The 21,716-nt window shown below is 35.8% G+C and overlaps 1 protein-coding gene across 1 annotated transcript in view; it reads left to right on the forward strand.

Annotated features, from left to right (window-relative positions):
* Positions 1 to 21,716, forward strand: part of CACNA2D1 (calcium channel, voltage-dependent, alpha 2/delta subunit 1) — a 584,478-nt gene that overhangs the window by 398,587 nt on the left and 164,175 nt on the right. The window contains exon 6 of the mRNA XM_006896147.1: positions 1,348 to 1,477. Within this exon, the coding sequence (XP_006896209.1) occupies positions 1,348 to 1,477 (130 nt within the window). The remainder of the gene's footprint in view (positions 1 to 1,347; positions 1,478 to 21,716) is intronic.

Consider the following 21,716-nt stretch of genomic DNA (forward strand, 5'->3'; position numbering starts at 1 on the left):
GATTTGTGAATTTTCTAAGAAACAGATTGCCACATCTTACTCCTGCTGTTTGGCTGTGGGTTGAATCTCTTGGCCTTTTAAGTGAGAGTTTTAACCTCTGCACCACAAGATCTTCTTATATTGCTGATACTTATGTTCAAGTACACTTCTCTATGACAGTTTTTTCCTAGAAAAAGACATATCTAGATATATACACACTGATAGAAAAATCTCAGGGTTGTAATATGTTATATGGTCTTTTTAATTTTCACAGCAATACGAAAAATATGTTGTCACTTCTTTGTAACAAAAAAAAAAGAAGTTTAATTTTGTATTTGACTTTAGATTGTTGCCATGTTGTACTATACTTCATAGAAACTTTCTGGCTGCCCAGTTAATTTTTCTCTGTCATTTATTACACATGTTCCAAATGTGTTCTGCCAAAATAGTCTAAGTATGTAATTTTTTCCAGTTTTGTTTTGTGGAGATAAAACTTATAATATAGAAATAATTAATCTCTCTATTAAAAGGGTTTAAAATATAGTCCCGAATTAGATTCAAATATTTTTATTTCATGAAGACATAAATAATAATAGTTTAAATTACTGAAAGGTCTTAAGTAGTAAAAAAAATTGCAGATGCATTTTGGATAAATGATATATAATTTCAATTTCCTCCTAGGAGAGGACAATAAGGAAATGCAACTTCAAAAATGCACTAGAATAATGGAAAACTAATCTTCGATTTTAAACTCCTGTGAGATTTTCTTAAGTTATTATTGATTAGGAAACAAATCAGTTGAAGTCAGGGTTTAATTGTGCTTAGAATTAGAATAGATATTTTGTAGTCTGTTTTTTTATTTTTTGTAAAATAAAAGTGGAACATGTTAAAAATTACTAAATAGGAATCCTTCAATTTATATCATTATAAATTTGAATTCTTGGCAAAACAAGAATACAAATCAACTGCATCAGGTACATTTCACAGCATAAAATGTAAAGTTTATTTCAGGTGATTATTTTAAGTCCATTTCATTTAAAAAATCATCTTGTTACTTTCATGTGCATATTTATAAGTGTTACATCTGGGAAAGGTCTCTGCCTCTTAAGATGATACTGTATGACTTCCACATTGACGAAATTAGGAGATGTAGTAGATGATAATGTGCATGATAACATAACAGTACAATGTAAATGCTAATAACTGTCTAGAAATTTAAGAATCTAGTGTCAATATTGGTATAGTGTCCTTAAATATTTTTGTAGAACCATACTTTTGAGGAATATACACTTGATAAATGAAGATATGTGAGAATATCTTTGTTGGTATGAATATAATATCCTGCTTCTTGTCTCTTTTTCTATATAGCCTGAAAAAAATGACAGTGAGCCAGGCAGCCAGAGGATAAAACCTGTTTTTGTCGAAGATGCTAATTTTGGTCGACAAATATCTTATCAGCATGCAGCAGTACATATTCCCACTGACATCTATGAGGGCTGTAAGTAAAAGGATATGAGTAACCATTGTGATACTGTTCTTTTGAGTATCTTGTATATCTTTTTTTGATGGGGAAAAAGGGCAAATGGGATTCTGTTTTATTTGCATTCAAGAATCTGATAAACTCCCTATTTATGTAAAAGAAATCTTATTTTCATGAGCAATTTTTTGTTCATCTGGTTTAAGAAGACTAATAATGGCCTTTTTGAAATGTCATTAATAACTTTCCCAATATATATTCCTAATTCTAAAAACTGTGACTATGTTCTCTTAAATGTCAGAGGAGGATTCAAGTTGTTGATGGAAGTAAGTTTGCTAATTAGCAGAAAAGGAGATTTTCTTACATTTTTTCAAGAGAGCCCAGTGGAATTAGAAGAGTCCTTAAAATTGAAGTGGAAGGTGCTACAGTGGAAAAATAGTCGAAGAGATGCAATAGTAATTTATTTGGAGGTAGTGTAAGGGGGCCAGGAAGGCAACTTCTGGAAACTTAAAAAGGTCAGGCAGATTTTCTCCTAGTTTCCAGAAAGTAATGCAGCCATGCTAACAGTTTTTCAACTTATTAAAATTTATATTTCACTATTCCACCAAACTATAAGATAATAAAATTATATCAGCTGTAAATTAATGGTAATACATCACAGTAGCAACACTAAACTAATATTTTTAGAATAGCTAATTAAAAATATGGAGTAGGATCTATGTCTGTGGAGATGCCCTTTAATCTATGGTTTTTATAATTACGTTTGTCTTTCCAAATTACACTGTTAACTTTAAAAGAAAGTAGATATAGTCTTCAAGAATCTCAGCTCAGCAACTGTGTAAGATAGAACTATTTATGTGTTCCTTTAGATACACACAGAGACACTAAAGATAAATGGAAATTTGTACAATTTATACTCTCCTGAATATTGCTGTGTATGCACTCTCATATGTGCACGCTCTCCTCCCTCCCTCTTCTCCTCTCCTTCTCTCTCTCTCTCTCTCTCTCTCTCTCTCTCTCCTCTCTCTACCTTCCCTAAGCCTGTCATCCAAAAAGAACCCACAAACTCACTACTATCATGTTAGTTCCAACTCACACACTCCATTGGATTGCAGGCCAAAGAAGTGTTTGGAACAGAATAAATAATAGGCATAATTGACAGAAACCCACTGACTGGAACATTTGTTTTGTAAACATTAGAAAGCATATATTGGAGATGAGATGAAGCTCATATAAGGTCACAGATGACTTGTATTTATCCAGACCTCATTTTTAAACCTGGGTAAGTTGCAAAGATCAAGAAAAGAAACATTACACAAAAATGATGGGGAGCAGTACATTAGGTTTCTGTGTTTACTCATGCAGTATGTAACTGCCATATTGCATCATTATGTAACTGCCAGATTACTGAGAATCATGTCTTTCCTTAGTGTGTGCAAAACTTTACGTATCATCGCCAGCATTACTCTACTTCCTGTGTTACTACCGTTGTACATCTTGAGTGTGTAAAGTAGTTGCAAAGTAGATTTTTTAAAATATTGTCATAAATACAAAATATTCGATAAAATGAACTAGTCTATAAGTGAGGAATCGTTGTATCTTCAAGTTGGAAGCAACTCATCGTTGATTCTCTAGTGGGTTTTTAGTGGCAGTAAATTGATAGCCTAGTGAAAATAAGCTGTGCTGCCATCCGAAAGGCATGCATCTCCTGTGATTAACTGCTTCTGAAAGCACACCAGAGAGTCAGCTCTATGGTAAGCAACAACAACAACAACAAATCATACAAGAGGAAATTGCCCATCTTTCTCCCACAGAGCAGCTGGTGGATTCATAATGCAGTGACCTGGTCCGTAGGAAGTTGAACTATTGACACAAAGGCTGAGCCTCTCTAATGGTTTGAATCTACCAACAGCCTTCTAGGAGAAAGATGGGAAGTCCATTATGCTATTTACATCCTCTAGAAACCCACTGGGTGGTGAGCTTTAAGTCAGTTCTGACTGGACTGCAATGAATTGTGTGGGTTTTGTTGTCGTTTTGCTAGCAAAGTCCTGCTGAGGATTATCTAGAAAAGACCTAAACAGTACATTAACAGAGAACTACCAGAAATACAGGCTGGGTTTAGAAGAGGTCGTGGCACTAGGGACATTATTGCCAATGTCAGATGGATCTTGGCAGAAAGAAGAGTGTACCAGAAGAACATCTATCTGTGTTTCATTGACTATGCAAAGGCATTTGCCTGTGTGGATCACAATAAATTGTGGCTAACCTTGAGGAAAATGGGAATCTCAGAACACTTGATTGTGCTTATATGAAACCTATACTTGAACCAAGAAGCAGTCCTCAAAATAGAGCAAGGAAACACTGCATGGTTCAAAATCAAAAAAGGAGTGTGTCGGGGATGTATCCTGTCTCCATACTTTTTCAATCTTTATGCAGAACAGGGTGAAGGTACAGCGCAGGAGAGGGAGTACCTGGATGAGATGAAGTGATACAGTAACTGGGAGATAGGGATTGGTGTGTCTGAGTTAGTGACACTGGTACTAGACAGGGAAGGGTTCAGAGCTGCTGTACATAGGGTCGATATGCATTGCAGGTGACTCAACCAATAATATTCTATGACATGTTTTGAAGCAGGAGTGGCATCCACTTCCTAAACAACTTGCCTCCGAAAACTCTATGAATTTTGACCAATGTTGATAGTTGTAGAGGGGCTTCAGGCCTTTAGTTCATAGAGTCACTATGAGTTGTACTCGACTCGAAGGCAATCAACAAAAAAAGAGATAATAATAAAGACAGAGCCTGAGAATTGTAAGACGTCTCATTCTGAAGACTAACTAGCCTTAAGCTGTGATTTGCTCAGTCCCACTTCTGTCCAGAGATCTAGGTTGTTTCTAGCTCTCTATGCACCACGCATCTTCAGCTTCCTCACATTTGTAGAGTATAGGGAAAGAACCATTTGACTCTTCCATTTGTTTCTTATATGCTCTGTAATGATCGAGATTGTAGAGTGTCTTGTTGAAGTCCAGACACAGGCTGTCTCAATTCCCTTAAACCTGAGTACTCTCGTGTCCTTTAGTAAACGCTTTAGCTCCCTAGAGCATTTTCCCATCTGTGAAATGGAGATAAAATTACTGACTGAGAGGCCTTTTGTGGGCAAAATAAGTTAATTTATTTAAGTTTTCCTAACAGTGATAGATTCACATAAAGTACTCTTATTATTTAAAATGAAGATTTATTTAGACACAAAGAAGTAGAATGGATACGAATTAGCTTTTTTTTAAAATTAATTGTTAAATTATTTGTTTGAAAGAAAATGTGTATCTTTATAGTTCTTATCTTAACATGTATTAATATTCTGATAAATTGTTTTATGCTTTCTGTATTATGTTCTGAGAGTTCCATTTGAGAATTTCCATAACAAATTATGGTAAATTCTGTGGGCTAAAGCAACAAAAATGTATTTGCTTAGAGTTCTTTTTTTTCTCATATTTTTAAATTTTATTTTAATGAAAGTTTACAGAGACTTTGGATTTCCATTTATTCATTGTTGCAGTTTTCTCCCTGCCTACCCCTCCCCCAATCCGCTTTTCTTTTTGAAAAGTAAAAGAAAAAATTATTTCATTGTTATTCAATCCCTTCCCCCAAGTCCACTCCACTATGTCCACTTCATTCTAGATTCCTGTCATAACAATAATATCTAATCATATATCCCTTTTAAACAGTTCTCTCCCTCCTTTGTTTCAATGCAGCATACATTATTTATCCTATTTTTCTCAGTCTCGGCCCATCCCCTATGTTACTCCTTTTTAATTACAGTGGCATTATGCCATATTTGTCTTTTTGTGACTGAGATATTTCACTCAGCATTATGTCCTCCAGGGTCACCCATTTTGTGAAGTATTTCATGAGTTCTTATTTTTAAGTGCAGCATAGTATTCCATTCTGTGAATAGTTCTTGAGGCCAAAAGTCTAAAATCAAAATGTCCTTAGGGTCATCCTTCCTCTGAAGACTGTAATCAAGGGTCTTTCTTTCCCTTTAAAGCTTCTGGTAGCTCATGGCATTTTTTAGCGTGTAGCAACCTGCCTCCTGTCTTTGCTTTTGTCTTGTGGCATATTCTTCACTAAATGTCTGTGTGCCTGTAATCTCCCTCTTTTTTTCTTATATCAAACTCATTTAGAGCACATACAGAATTCATTGTATCCTTATGTCCACATCTTTAACTTCTTGTTGTTGTTTGAGTTGAAGCAAATTCATAGCTGAACTTCCATCAGGTTTTCCGAGGCTATATATTGCACAAAAGGAAATTATATCTGCAAAAACTGTATTTCCAAATTGCATCATATCTAGGGTGAGAACTTGCACTTATTTGGTCCAGAGGGAATTTCGCACGCTGACTCCAAAGTATTTTGAATCTACCAGCAACTCCATGGGAGAAAGATGGAAAATATTCCCCTGTACAATTTAGAGTCTCTGAAAACTTGCTAAGGATGAGCTCTAAATTGGTTCCCACTAGGATGGACAATGAGAGAGAGAGATTGTTTTAAAAGGTTCTCTTTTATAGTGTTTTAAATGCACATGTGTTACCGTTCTATCAAGTCTTTTTACATTTTAAATATATTCTTTTTCTCTATATTAAACATGAAATTGTGCGTTAAATGTTGTTGTTGTTGTTAAGTGCCATCGAGTCGTAGATGACTCACAGCAACCCTATGAACAAAAGGCCTGAAGCCCCTCTACAGGTATCAATATTTATCAAACGTCGTGGTTTCCGGAGGCATTTTATTTGGGAAGTGAGTGCCATTCCTGCTTCCAAGCAGGGGTGGTAGTCAAGATGAATTCTGTGAGCAGGTCCATAGATTTTTTTGGCAGTTTGGCTGGCATACCCAAGTGAAAGAAAAATAACAAGTATAAGTATTCTTTGGTGTATTCTCCTTGCTTATGGATCTAGAAGAGTTTAGTAGACTGTTTTAGTGGAGTCCGGTATTGGTGCTGAATCTTTCTCCCTTCTTTGATACTGAAGCAAAAGTGGGGAGAGAAAGCTTATTTTCAACACTTGGACACTATTGCTGAGAATAACTTGGGGAAGAGGATGCTTGGGTTGACTTTTTGCTTTAATCTCAAAATGTTACATCAGAATTCTTGTGGTAAACAGACTCAGCACTCACCAATCCTATTGATGCACTGTCATCCCAACTTCCTCATTTAAGAGACACCAATTTTTTCATGTGCTTTCCAGACTGTCTTCTTTTTAATTATGTATATATCATTCACTTCTGCTCATTTATATAAACTTCATGAACATACTATCACTTTATATGTTTTTGAAGCAATTTGTCTTTCTCTAAAAGCCATACACAATGGTTATGGAACATGTTTGAGGCCTTGAACAGTAAAGAGCGAAGACCAGATGAGTTATGGGAAGATATCAAGAACATCATCCAAACAGAGTGCAAAACATCATTGCAGAGACAGAGGAGGAAGAAAAGAACAAAATGGTTATTAGAAGAGACTCTGAATGTTACACTAGAGTGCTGAGAAGCCAAAGCAGAGGAAGAAATCAAGATATTAAGGAGCTGAACAGAATATTTCAAAAGGCAGTGTGGCAAAACAAAGTAAAGTATTATAATGAAATGTGCAAAGAGCTGGAGTCAGAAAATCAAAGGGGCTGAATTCCCTCAGAATTTCTTAAGCTTAAGGAACTGAAAAACAAATTCAAGCCTTGAGTTGTAATACTTACGGATGCTTCAGGCAGAATATTAAATGATCCAGAAAGTATTAAAAGAAGATGAAAATTGTATACAGAGTCATTATACCAAAAGGAATTAGCAAACACAGAAGACTTTCATGAAACAACATATGAGCAAGAGCCTGTGGTGGTGAAGGAAGAAGTTCAAACTGCTTTGAAAGAATTGGCTAAAAATAAGGCCCCAGAAATTAATATTATACCAGTTGACATATTTCAACTAAGAGATGCTGCCCTAGATGTGCTTAATAAGAAAATCTGGAGGACAACCACTTGGCCAGCTGTCTGGAAGAGATCTATATTCCCATTTCAAAGAATGGTGATCTGACAGAGTGTGGAAATTATCATTAATATCACTTGCAAGCAAGATTCTGCTGAAGATTATCCGAAAACTATTGGAACAGCACATCAACAGAGAGCTACCAGAAATGCAGGCTGGGTTTAGAAGGAGTCTTGGTACCAGGGAAATTGTAGCTAACGTTAAATGGACCTTGGCTGAAAGCAAGGAGTACCAGAGGAATGTCTATGTGTGTTTCATTGATTATGCAAAGGCATTTGATAGTGTGGATCCCAACAAACTGTGGCTGACTCTGAGAAGAATGGGAATCCCAGAACACTTGATCATGCTAATGTGAAACCTATATTTGGACCAGGAGGCAGTCATCAGTACAGAGCAAAGTAACACTGACTGGTTCAAATTGGGAGTGGTGTACACCAGCGATGTATCCTATCTCCATACCATTTCAATCTTTATGGAGAACAGATTATCCGGGAGGCAGGGCTGTATGAGGAGAAATGTGGCATCATGATTGGAGGAAGAATCTTCAGCAGTCTGTGTTATGCATATTACACAACCTTGCTTTCTGAAATGGAGGAGGATCTGAAGTGCTTGCTGTGGATGGACAGGGACTATTGCCTTCAGTATGGATTGAGGCTCAGTATCAAGAAAACAAAGATTCTTACCACTGGGCCAATTAGCAGCATCATGATGGATGGTGAAGAGATTGAGATTGCTTACAGCTTTAGTTTGCTTGGCTCCACAGTCAACAGTCTTGGAACCAGCAGCCAGGAAATTAAAAGATGTATTGTGATGGGAAAGTCTGTGGTTAGAGACCTCTCTAAAGTACGGAAGAGCAACGATGTCAGTCTGGAGATTAAGGTGCACCTGATACATGCCATGGTCTTTGCAATCATTTGCTATGCATCAGAGAGCTGGACAATGATTAGGGGTGATAGAAGGAGAATTTATACCTTTGAGCTGTGGTGTTGGAGAAGAGTATTGAGTATACCATGGACTGCTAAGGAAATGAACAAGTTTGTCCTAGAAACAGTGAAGCCAGGCTGCTCATTGGAGGCAAGCATTCTGAAGCTTTGTCTGACATACTATGGACATGTCGCAAGGAGGGATCAATCCTCAGAGAGGGACATCATGTTTGGGTGGATGGAGGGACAGCGCAGGAGAGGAAAACCCTCGATAAGATGGATTGATTCAGTGACTGGAGTAATGAGGGTAAGTGTGTCAGTGACAATGAGATTAGCATAGGATAGAGCATGTTTTAAGACTGTTGTACGTAGGGTCACTATGAGTCTCAGGTGACTGAGGGCATGTAACAGATTATATATATAAAATAGAGAATTTAAGTATTTACCAATACTACTACAATAAGAGCTAATCATAAATAATTAATAGTTATACAGTATTTGTTAAAAACACAGAACGAATTAATAAGATCCAAAGGAGATTTTTTTTTCTTCCTGGTGCTTTAAACTTATTTTTAATCTTGGTCTTTTTCCACTTGCAGAGAATTCTTCATGGTTAGGCCATCCATATTGGTTTGTAAGTAGAATGATGTTTATGAAACAAAAATAAATGGAAAATAAATGTTTCTTAATTTTTTCATAGAAAAAAACATCTATTAAATTACCAGGTACATAAACTTTGTAAATTCCAACTGTCAGAAATCTCTACCATCCCAAAGGCTTGGTATCAGAAATAATACTAACAATCATTTAATGAATTTACTATATGCTCAATTTTATCCTAAGTTTTCTTACTATACTACCTCATCTTTTTATTATAACTGTCTTGAAAACAATTTTAAATAAGGAGAAATTGTGACAAAATATTCAAGTTAAGTTACATACATGACCACCATGATATTTTCCTGTTACTTAATTTTAAATTCATTATAACATCTGAAAGTTTGAACTACCCACAAGAGGTAGGTGGGAACTTAAGTTGCATGACAACTTTAATTTTATTATGAATTAGCTTTTCTTTTTAATTTTCTTTAAATCATATGTATATTGAAAATTTTCTTCATTATCCCCATTGGTAGACAAAAAACCTGACAGAACAGGCAAATAAAAACATACCTCTTTGAAAAATATTAGTTGCCAAAGAACACATAAAACTCTTTTATAAAGTACCTGCCACAGAGTTTTGACTTTGCATAAGTAATCTTTTGTTTCAAATTTAAAAGAAACAATTTTTAATCATCATCGGAGGATTTTTTTAAAAGAAAATTTTTAAAAGTCTTTGAAAATAAACAAGATAGAAATATAGAAATATATCTTTTAAGAAAACATAAACCACACTTTTTTATTTGGTCCGATAAAACAGAAGACAAGAATCTCTGCTGTTAGATTATTTATTTAGTCCCATTTGTCATCATATTGACTCCTTCCATTTTAGCTGAAATCTCATCAGTAAGATTCTGACCTTGTCTGGCCTATACTGTTTTAAAATTCCTATCTAGTATTATGGGCTGCATGAGTAAATGACAAAGGAATAAAATCAGAAATGTCAACAAGATCTGGAAAATTTAATAATTACTGGTATTCTTCATGCTGTACATGGGAACAAGTCAGATTTAGAGATTGTTCTAGGTTTCTGAGTTTAATAACTGTGAAAGTGCACTTTAATTGAAGGCTTACCTGGAGGAAACCAGCCTCTGCTTTCACTTATAAGCCGTTATTCTCATAAAAACAGTCAGGTTGTAATGTCCCACAGGCAATTACTTATTAAAACATCAAATTGAAATGTGATCTTTTTACTTAATGATATAATTAAAGTTAGGATAGGTATTTAATTAGAGCCCCACCCAAAAAAATGTTTATATCTAAGAAGCTTGCTTGTAGTTTGATACTTATAGAGAACACCTAAAACATTTCATAGTACAGAAAGTAGAGAAGTTAATTAAGGAAGACTGAATGTTTATTTTTATTCACAGATTCGTCATTGACCCTATAGATTTTATGTAAAAACCATCATTTGTTATTTTCAATATAGAATGACGTATAGTTGTTTTTAGTAGAAACTTGTTTTTGTTTGCAGAATTATTATTATTTCATAAATAATACTTAATAATAAGTTAAATTATAATGAGACAGAACTAACTTGGCTTGCAAAGTGATTTTCAGGGACCAGGTAGTTTTATGTTTAGGCCTGCCTTGTAATAAGCTATGCAGTTGTTATTTCCATTTTGTGGTTGTTAGGTGCTGTTGAGTCTTCTCAGACTCATAGCCACCTTATGTACGACAGATAAAAACCAAGGCCAATTTTGCATCATCTTAACAGTCTCTCTTAGGCTTCAGTTCATTGTTGTAGGCATCGTGTCAGACCATCTCCCTGAGAATCTTCTTCCATGACCCTCCAACTTCAGAAGTGTGACTGATGTCTTTCCCAAGGACTGTCAACTCCTGATAACAGGCCCAAAGCACATAAGACAAATTTTCCCCGTTTTCAATTCCAAGGAGGACTGCATTTTTTATATGTTCTTTTTTACAGCACATGGTATGTTCTGTACTGTTCACCAAACGACTCTTCAAATGCACTAAAACTTCCTTGTCATTTTTATTTTTTGTGCAGCTTTCACAAGCGCATGATTTTTTGTTATCTTTTGATATCTCTTCCTTTACTGTTTCCTTTTTGTAAATTAAACTACGACTAATACTACTAATAATCTCAAATGTTATCATTGTACTTTACCTTGTTTTGTCTTATCTTAAAATATAGTTATAATGAGTAATGTCATTTAAGAAAATAAAGAATAAAAAGCCGCCCCGCTATTGAGACAAATGACAGGGCTTAATAACATCCTGTAAATTAAACAACCAATCTGTTCTATGAAATAGCCACCATATAATAATAAAGAAAAACCCAGTAATTTACGTTTATCTATTTTAAATCATTTCTTTTATTGCTACAACAAGTACCAAATTGGATTATAGAATCCTTTTACCGATTAGAAAAAATTTTATCTAAATTGATTGACATCCAGAATTTAAATTAGACTATCTGAACTCACAGCTTTTCTAAAGTGGGGAAGGCAATTGAAAAGTCCCACACTACGCTAGTCTATGCTCTTGGATAATAAGCTGGATTCAGGCATGGGTGTTAGAAGTTTTTTATTTGCAAATTTTCATCAAATCAATCAATTTATCTATCTATCTATCTATCTATCTATCTATCTATCTATCTATCTATCATCTATCATCTATCTATCTATCTGTCATCTATCTATCTATCTATCTATCTATCTATCTATCTCAAACCAATCAATTGTACTTTAGATTATTCTGGCATCTGTCAGTCCCATGTATAAGTAAGAGTAGACTTGTTCCAGAGAAGTTTTAGTGGCTGATATTTTAAAGGATAATTGACCCTTGGTATCTATGGAGGACTGTTTTCAGGTTACCCACAGATACCCAAATTCATAATGCTTTTATATAGAAGGAAGTAGTATTTGCATATAATCTCTGCACATCCCATATAGGAAGTAAATCATCTCTAGATTACTTAGAATGCCTTATAGCATGTAAATAATGTATAATAAGTCCCTCTTGGCTTTGAAGGACTTCTTTTACCACTTGTTTGCCTCCCAATACATTGAATCTGTGAATATGGAATCTGTGGACACTGTCAAGTATATATAATCAAGCCTTTCTTCTGAAGTGCCTGTCGAGGGTTTCAAACCTACAACATTTTTGTTAGCAGCTGATCATAACTTTTGCACCTCCCAGGAACTTCTAACAAATTATAATCACAGCAAGTAGAGTTCAGAATTTTGTTGTTTTGTGTTGTTGAATAGGGAGTGACTCATAGCTTATTCCCTAAAGAACTTTTAGGAGCAGTAAATCACATGGAAGGAAATTGCCCACCTATCTCCTACAGAGCAGCTGGTGGATTTGAACTGCCTGCCTTTGGGCTGGCAGAACTCTTTACCACTTAGCCACCAGAGGCTCCTAGGTTTAAGTATAGTGGTACTAATTTACTTCATACTGCTTCAATAGATGCATTATGTTACAGAAGAGAAAATTAATAATCGTTAGCAAAATTTTAAGTGATCTTTTACTTTGGATATTATTTCCATTTCTAGAAATTATTTTATCTTAAAATGGAAATAGTCTTAAGTATCCACATTTTAGAATTCTAAATCATGTGTAGGAATCTCTTGTGCTCTAATGGCAAGGACTAGCCCTGCCAACTCAAAGGCATATGGTTTGGATTCCAACTTCAGCTGCTTCTTAGAAGAAAGATGGGAATTCTGCTCTTGTCTGATTTACTGCCTCTGAAAACCTTCTGGACGATTGATTCTCAATTGGTTCCAACTTGATGGAACAAAAAAACAACAAGCACTGTTGCAATCCTTGTATACAAATGAGACCAACAATTATTTTGTCAAAGTTCAGCCTTGATACTTGAACAGTATGGGTAATCTGCAAGAGTGTATTCAAATCTTAATTCTGTTACTGTACCTTCAACTGCTTTCTCTTAGAAATAAGAGACACCTCATTGCAATAACTAACATAAGGAGTTTGCCAAATATAAATAAATGCTTTGGGCAGAATATTAAATGATCCAGGAAGTATTAAAAGAAGATGGAAGGAATATACTGAGTCATTATATAGAAAGGAATTGGCAGATACAGAGGAATTTAAAGAAATAACATATGAGCAAGAGCCTATGGTGATGAAGGAAGAAGTTCAAGCTGCTTTGAAGGAAATAGCAAAAAATAAGGCCCCAGGAATAGATGGTATACCAATTGAAGTATTTCAGATAACAGATGTTGCCCTGGATGTGCTCACCAAGTTGTGCCAAGAAATCTGGAGAACAACCACTTGGCCAACTGACTGGAAGAGATCTATATTTGTTCCCATTCCAAAGAAAGGTGACCCAACTGAGTGTGGAAACTACAGAACAGTGTCATTGATTTCACATGCAAGCAAGATTCTACTGAAGATCATCCAAAAACGATTTGAACAGCACATCAGCAGAGAACTGCCGGAAGTCCAGGCTGGGTTTAGAAGGGGTCATGGTACTAGGGATATTGTTGCTAATGTTAGATGGATCTTGGCTGAAAGCAGAGAATACCAGAAGAATGTCTATCTGTGTTTCATTGATTATGCAAAGGCATTTGACTGTGTGGATCATAACAAACTGTGGCTGACTCTAAGAAGAATGGGAATCCCAGGACATTTAATTGTGCTAATATGAAACCTATACTTGGACCAAGAGGCAGTAGTCAAAACAGAGCAGGGTAACACTGCATGGTTCTAAATTGGCAAGGGTGTACGCCCGGGATGCATCCTGTCTCCATACCTTTTCAACATGTATGCAGAGCAGATTATCCGAGAGGCTGGGCTCTCTAAGGAGAATTGTGGCATCAGGATTGGTGGAAGATCTATTAACAGTCTACGTTATGCAGATGACACAACCCTGCTTGCTGAAACTGAGGAGGACCTCATGCACTTGCTGCGAAGGGTCAAGGACTGCAGCCTTCAGTATGGACTGAGGCTCAATGTCAAGAAGACAAAGATTCTCGCCACTGGACCAATTGGCAGCGTCAGGATGGATGACGAAGAGATTGAGAGTGTTCACAGCTTCAGTTTGCTTGGCTCCACAGTCAACACTCTTGGCACCAGCAGTCAGGAAATCAAAAGGCATATCGCAATGGGAAAGTCTGCTGTTAGGGACCTCTCTAAGGTACTCAGGAGCAACAGTGTCTCTCTGGAGACTAAGGGGCGCCTGATACAGGCCATGGTCTTTGCAATCGCTTGTTATGCATCAGAGAGTTGGACAATGACTAGGGAGGACAGAAGAAGAGTGGATGCTTTTGAGCTGTGGTGCTGGAGAAGGGTACTGAATGTACCATGGACTGCCAGGAAAACAAACATTCATCTTGGAGAGGATTAAACCAAGCTACTCCTTGGAGGCAAGGATTCTGGGGCTTCGTCTGACATACTTTGGACATGTTGCCAGGAGGGACGGGTCCTTGGAGAGGGACATCATTCTTGGGAGGGTTGAGGGACAATGCAGGAGGGGAAGACCCTCTATGAGATGGATTGATTCGGTGACTGGGGTAATCGGGATGGGTGTGTCAGAGGCGGTGCGGTTGGCGCAGGATAGAGCAGGGTTTAGGGCTGTTGTGCATAGGGTCGCTATGAGTCGGAAACGACTCGACAGCACATAACAACAACAACAACAACAACAACACTGTTTTTAATCTAAAAAACTAAACAAATGTAATAGGAATTTGTTGTTGTTGTTATGTTCCAGTTAGATACCTGCGACTCATCACAACCATATTTACGAGAGGTCTGAAGCCTGCCCTGTCCTGAACCAGTTTCACTGACTCTGACCTATCTATACACCTCCCCCATTGCCCTAGTTACTGTATCATTCCATCTAATTCTGGATCTTTTTCTCATGCATTGTCCCTGCACCCTTCCAAGCAAGGTTGATCTCTTTTGGCCACATGGCCAAAGTATGTGAGATGGAGCTTCAAAATCCTAGCCCCCAGGGAGAAACTTGATTTCACCCTCTTCAGAAAATTTATTTCACCCTCTCCAAGACTGACTTATTTGTTTTCTTGGCAGTCTGTGGGATATTCAAGACCCTTCTCTAGCACCACAACTCAAAGGCATCAATCCTTCTGCCATCTTTAGTCATTGTCCAGCTCTCTGATGCGTGACAAGTAATTGGGAAGACCATGGCCTAGATCAGGGACACCTTAGTCTCTAGACAACATCGTTGCTTCTCTCATTTACAATATTAGCAAATATTACTCAAATATAAACTATCCCTTTGAATTTTATGACCAGCAATCAAATAATTTCAAGATTTACTGCTAACTGAAAGGGAGACTAAGTTCAAATCCACTTACTACTCCATGGGAGAAAGTGAAGTCAATTTCATAAAGATTGCTGCCTTGTAAATCCTATGGGCCAGTTCTCTTCTATTTTACAATCTCAATGTTAGTCATATCAACTAATTTACAGTGAATTTGCTATTTGTTTTTATAGTAGTATATTTATATTAGATACTAATCATGTTTCCAAGCAATTTCTCTGTATTTTACAGGATTGTGACTTGGTTTCTTGAAATTGTTAATAGTAAGGTCTAACACTCATTCATTACCAGTAAGTAGATTCCATATATGAATGTCAATCTCTTTGTTGTACACATGAAATATTATTTCTTTTGAAAATTTAGTTTTATTTTTTATATCAGCACCCTCTTAATCTTTTCTTTAACTTTTGTTAAAGATGGTTTTCCTGATCATTCTAAATTCATAAATCTTCTTGAGTCACATTTACTTATAAAAAGGTGTTTGGAAAGAGAAACTTCTGTCATTTAAGGAAATAGAGGGTCTACTTATATGAATAGCCATAAGTGTAAATTTTTTTAGTGATAATTGATTCCCCCTATGAATTATTCTCAATGAGATAGATTGATATGAGTCCTGCAATAAAGGACTTAAACACAGTGGAGATTATGAATATTACATAAAAGTCAAGTCGCTGTGAGTAGAAAGTCAAGACAGTGATCCTGAACAACAAAATAAATTAGGAGTTCTGAAGGTACACTGGATAAAGCTCAGCTGCTAACAGAAAGGTCAGTGGTTCAAATCTACCACTCAGTGGGAGAAATAGGTAGCATTCTACTGTCATAAAGATTAGAATCCACTGGGCAGTAAAGGTTTGGTTTTGATTTGGTATGGCAAATTTAAACAAACCACAGCCGACAGTAAAGAAAGAACAAAGAGATTTCCATTCTTTAGCCTTATGTGAATTTGTCCCCAACTATTAGCAGTACAGGGGGCAATGAGAGGAAGAGAATAGTTGTTTTGTTTTATTTTGTTTTTTTAAATAATTGCTTGAGATCAAATGGATAAATGGTGGATTTTGTCTTAGGTAGTTTAAACCAGCTCTTTTTGTGGAGAGATGTTAAAGACCGGCTTCACTGGTAACTAAAAGAATATGCATCATCAAAATTAGATTGCGCCAAAAAGAAAAGTGAGGAATCTCCTCTAGGGTGCCAGAACCATTGAAAATTGGCTTTTCTAGTCATTGTGTTAGCTCATAATGTGGGCACCTGGTCTTGCAAATTAACAACTGTGAGACTAATATAAGAAAAAGAGCTTTCTACTCTGTGAGATACCTTGGTGATGGTAGTGGAGAAAGGACGGTGACTGACAGAGCTTTGAGGAGACTGTGGCACTGCTGTGAAGAGACTGTGGCAATGTGTAACCAGAGAAACCCTGCATTTATGCTACAGTTAAAGATTTTGTGTGCTAGATGATTGAAGGAAAAGCTGACTTACAATTGTTCTGTGATAAAGTTTGCTGGATAATTGAGGAAACCAGATACTTCTTGCATCTCTGCTTCTGAACTGAACCCAGACTGTCACTAATTGAGGAATTATGCATTATTAATCTGGCTTGGAATTGCTGGACTAACCCTGGACTTGCTTTGTTTAATTTTGTTTGCTTCTCCTACTCTTCAACCTATTTACCTAATAAACCCACAACTGTGAATATTGTCTGTAAGTCTTGCAGTGAACATATTGAATCCAAATGACTGCTAAAAAGAAGTGCAGGCACATGACGGTGGCATTTCTGATAGAGAAGCTATTTGTTTGCCGATATGGATATTATTGATGACGACAATTCCCTTTTATAAAATGAGTAAAAGTCAGACTAGGCCACCTCCACAATGCCATCATTTCTGCTCCTTTCACAGATATTATTTGGCACTTCAGAAGCCAGTGAAGAATCATGGTGAAATAGAATTGATGATGGCAGAGAGTTTGAGATTGAGGATTCTTTTCTTATACCTTTAATGCAGGAGACACATCTCTAATCCATATCATACCATGTCATGAATCATATAGCATATCACACTGTTGCTTCTGTGGCACTGGATGGCATTTTGGATCTGCCTCCTCAGCCTCAGCTAGTGTACTCTTGAGAGAGTAGTGGGATGCTTTGAGCATCATGAATGGCTTCTGGATAATGCAAAATGTTAATAGTCTATTACAAGGATAGACCAATCCTTGGAGAGGGACATCATTCTTGGAACCCTTGATGAGATGGATTGATTGAGTGACTTGGGTAATGTAGGTAGGTGTGTCAGAGACGGACCCTAGGTTGGCACAGGATGGGGCAGGTTTCAGAGCTATTGTACAAAGGGTCACTATGAATTGCAAGCTACTCAACAGAACATAAAAACAACAACAACAAAAAACAAACCAACAAAACCAAAAAACCAAACACCCAGAAAGAACTCATTGCTGTGGAGTTGGAACCACATCAGAGCTCATCCTTCATTGGATTTCCAAGGCGGTAGATCAGAAGGAAAAAGATTGCACATCTTTCCCCATGAGCTGTTGGTGGATTTGTCAGAGAGGCATGAACATGGCCTTTGGATTTACAGTGCAACTCCGTATGTATTAGCCAACACTGTTCCCTCATTCACCCAGAGTTTCCTCATGTTGATGATTGATGATGAAAAAATAGTAATAACCAGACATTGTAAATCTTATGATTTCACTTTTATTCTAACACACTTACTGACTGCCATGAGCTGAAATAAATTTGACAGCCACTGCCTTTGTGTACTTTATGTCAGCCTTAGCACATGTAACCAAATTTTGGCATAAAATACCACTTAGATTTTGTGTCTCTTACATCCTATTTAATTACAAAATGTATCTCAAATTCATTGAGATAAATATGAGAATCTAGAAAAATAAGTTTATTAAGTTGTAAATACCTAGAAAAATGTCTTAAGACTCACTATCAACATACATACTAAATCTTGATATTTGTCCTATGTTTTCAATCAAACAAGGATAAGCTCATATTTAGTTGATTTAAACCCCTGATATTTGTACACATAAGTCATTAGAAGAAATGTCATTTCTTTTTCAGAACAGTCCCTGTCTTAGAGATGCTATTTCTTTCTAAGTGCCCTTTTATAATGAGGATTCAATTATCTTTAAAACATACTTATTAAATTTTCTTCTTTGTAGTTCACATTTGTTGGAATTCTATTGTGAAGAAAAATTGTTCTTTTTAAAAAATTATTACTTGGCAAGAATATTAGGGAACTCATAAAAAAGTCTATTTATTCCTATTTTTTCCCTTACTGTTTAGTAGAGGATACAAATAAAAAAATCTACTGTTCCCTTGTTTCTAAAGAGCAATTAAAAAGGGAACACAGAGAGAAGGCATGAAAAAGAACATGTGCAAATTCAATGCCTCCATAAATTGAGAGCTGGAAATCAAAAGTATACTTGGCTAGCTTTTCAATGATGGGGATAACAAGTGACAGGCCATTCAAAGGTTGAAGGAAGAGAGATAATGAAATCTTAAATTAGAATAGCTTCCAAAACAGACTGACAGTACTGTTCACAGCAAATTAAAAAGGGATTGACAACTGGAGAGAAAATGGAAGCCTGGAATTCGAAATGAGAATTTTTTAATCATCTGGCATTTTACTTCATGGGTAAAATCTTATTCAGATTCCCCTTAGAGATAAAGAGGCATTTAAAAGATATTTCTAGCATCTTATAAAAAAGAGAACTATTTTAAATTGACTAAAGTATTTAGGATTCTTTTCTCTTAAGATACCGTTTTATACAAGAAGACCTAAGAAAGTTACATAGATTTCATGAGTTTACCTAAATTACAAGGAGGAGAGGGAAGCCAAGCTTTTATAACTGTTCGTTTGTCCAGATAACACAGAAACACTTTTGCATCAGGTGCTTCCTATCACTGCACATCTATCTTGAGATTTGCTTAAAATATCCATCAAAAAAAAAAAAAACAAAACAAACAAAAAAATATCCATCAAAGTAGTGTTGAGTTCAATTTACTCAAGTTAAGCAAAGCAGATGTAGGAAAATCAGCCATATATTCCTATCGCTTATTTTACAAAGACCAAACTGTGTTTATTATCCTCTGTCCACTTCATCAGGGAGCTCTGGTGGCCTAGTACCAAGAAGTTGCACTGCAATCCCAAAGGCACGCAGTTCAAGGCCACCAGCTGCTCTGTGCAAGGACGGTCAGTCTCCTGTGGAATTAACTGCCACCAAAAAGCCACCAGAGGGTCAGCTATGGATTGAGTCCAGCTGTATAGTACACAGCACATGCAGCACATTGTTTTCATTGCTTATATTAACTAAGAGACCCAGTGTGGAAAAAAATAAACATATTAAAAATTTCTCCATGTACATAGAGTTTATTAAAAATTATTTTATGTTGTTTAAAATTATTTTAACAAAAAATCATATTATGAAAATTTCTAAAAAGTATGTGTTATAAATGATTCAAGAACATTATAATGTACCTTACTGATTTTCAATTAGATGATAAATGCATTTTGAAAGTTTAGATTTTCTTGTCTCATGAATTACATTTATCATATATCATTTTACTTAAATTTATGCCTTCATTTTCTGCATTGAAAAAGATGAGGTTGACTCATCCTTATCTATTGCCTCTGGAAGCCTTTGACCATGTTCAGTTCATTGCTTTAGATAATAGAAAAGGTATGGAAGATTTTGGCACAGTAAAGGTTGAGAAATTACTTGGAACAGAACCTGAAAGTATATTCAATATAAAAATCCTATTTTATTGATAAACTGTAGTTGAGACATGTACAAAGCTGTGTATAATTACTATAAAATTAATATCGAATTTCGATAGTTATAGAAAGGCTTTAGACCTTTTGTTCATAGGGTCACTGTGAGTCATGCTCGACTCAAAGGGAATCAACAGCAGCAATATTGTATACATAAGTTTTTATCAGAATACATGCTTACAAAGCAATATTACATTTAAGCATCTGTCATATCTATGTTGTGTTTTTTGTAGACAATGAGTTATAAATTTTTAAGCAAGAGAAAATAATGGAACATCAAGTGTGAGTCAATTTTGGCTCTACTGACAACAGTGAGTTTTCAGTTTGAGTATGTGTTTCAAAGAAATCAGCAACAATATAAAAGTATTGCCATAAATTCTACATTTTAACAATTTTAGTGATCTAGTTAAAAGATTACACTGATATTTTATGAAAAATTAATAATTGTAGTTTAAAACACCGTTTTGTTTGGAATATCCCAAAACTTAAATATTTTGAATACCATTTCATATCTTCTACATAATATTCATTTTTTTTAAAGTAAGTGCGCCCATGGCTACCCTGATGTGTATGAATGCCCTTAGTGTATAATGTTCTTAACAACAAGTTGTTTATAGCTTCAAATTCCACATTAAATAAAACTTAAGTTGAACAAAACATAATTCCATAGTTTATAATAATTGTTGTTTGTTTCCAATGTTTTCTTCTCAATCACCAGTTATTTTTAATGCAAGTTGATTTCATGTTTCATCAATCTTGGACAGCAAATGCTTATAAAAATTCTTAGTGTATTCAACTTTTGTTTTCACTGGTTGGTACTAAACTCAAATATCAGTCATATCCACAGGCCTTCTCTTTATAAATAAGAATAGTATCCTGCCACTGACAGTATTCTACTTTTGGATGAATCTTGTGTTTTTCTTTTTATAAAATATGTTGTCATTCCTCTTCCATTTGTCATTCCTGGCATAGAGCTCATGTTTGTCTATTTTAAATGGCCTATAGCAGTCCATTTCAATCTGAAATATTGATCTTTATGTGTTTCATTTCGTTCTGACAACTTCTAGTTTTCCTTGATTCTACTCTGAACAGTCCATGTTTCAGTTATTACTGCATGTTTGTTTTGCAGATGTTTCTCCTCCTTTTGAGTCATGTCACATAACCATTTGACAGTTCTTCATAGGCTGAAAGTTTTACTTCATTCATGCTATTTAAGTAGACTCTAGTTTGTGGAGGTGGTGCTTTCCCAGACATAGTCTGTTACATATAGCATTTCTACCCAAACATCAGTACTTCAAATCAACTTGCTGCTCCTCAGGAAAAGGTAGACAGTCTCCTCCTATAAAGGTTTACAGCCTCAGAAACTTAAAAGAGAGTTGTTATGAGTTGATTGCCTCAGTGCTGGAGTTAGGGGATTAGGTCTGTCAGATGAGATTGGCTCAGGATAGGGCAGAGCTAATGTACATAGGGTCGCTGTGAGACATAGGCAACCCGATGGCACAGGACAACATGAGTTGTAATCAACTCAACTGCACTGGGTTTTAGTTTGAACCAAAAGAAGAAATTAAACTGTCTTGGAAGAAATG

Source organism: Elephantulus edwardii, unplaced genomic scaffold, assembly GCF_000299155.1.
Source record: "Elephantulus edwardii isolate Elephantulus edwardi_28Jun2011 unplaced genomic scaffold, EleEdw1.0 scaffold00183, whole genome shotgun sequence".
NCBI lineage: Eukaryota > Metazoa > Chordata > Mammalia > Macroscelidea > Macroscelididae > Elephantulus > Elephantulus edwardii.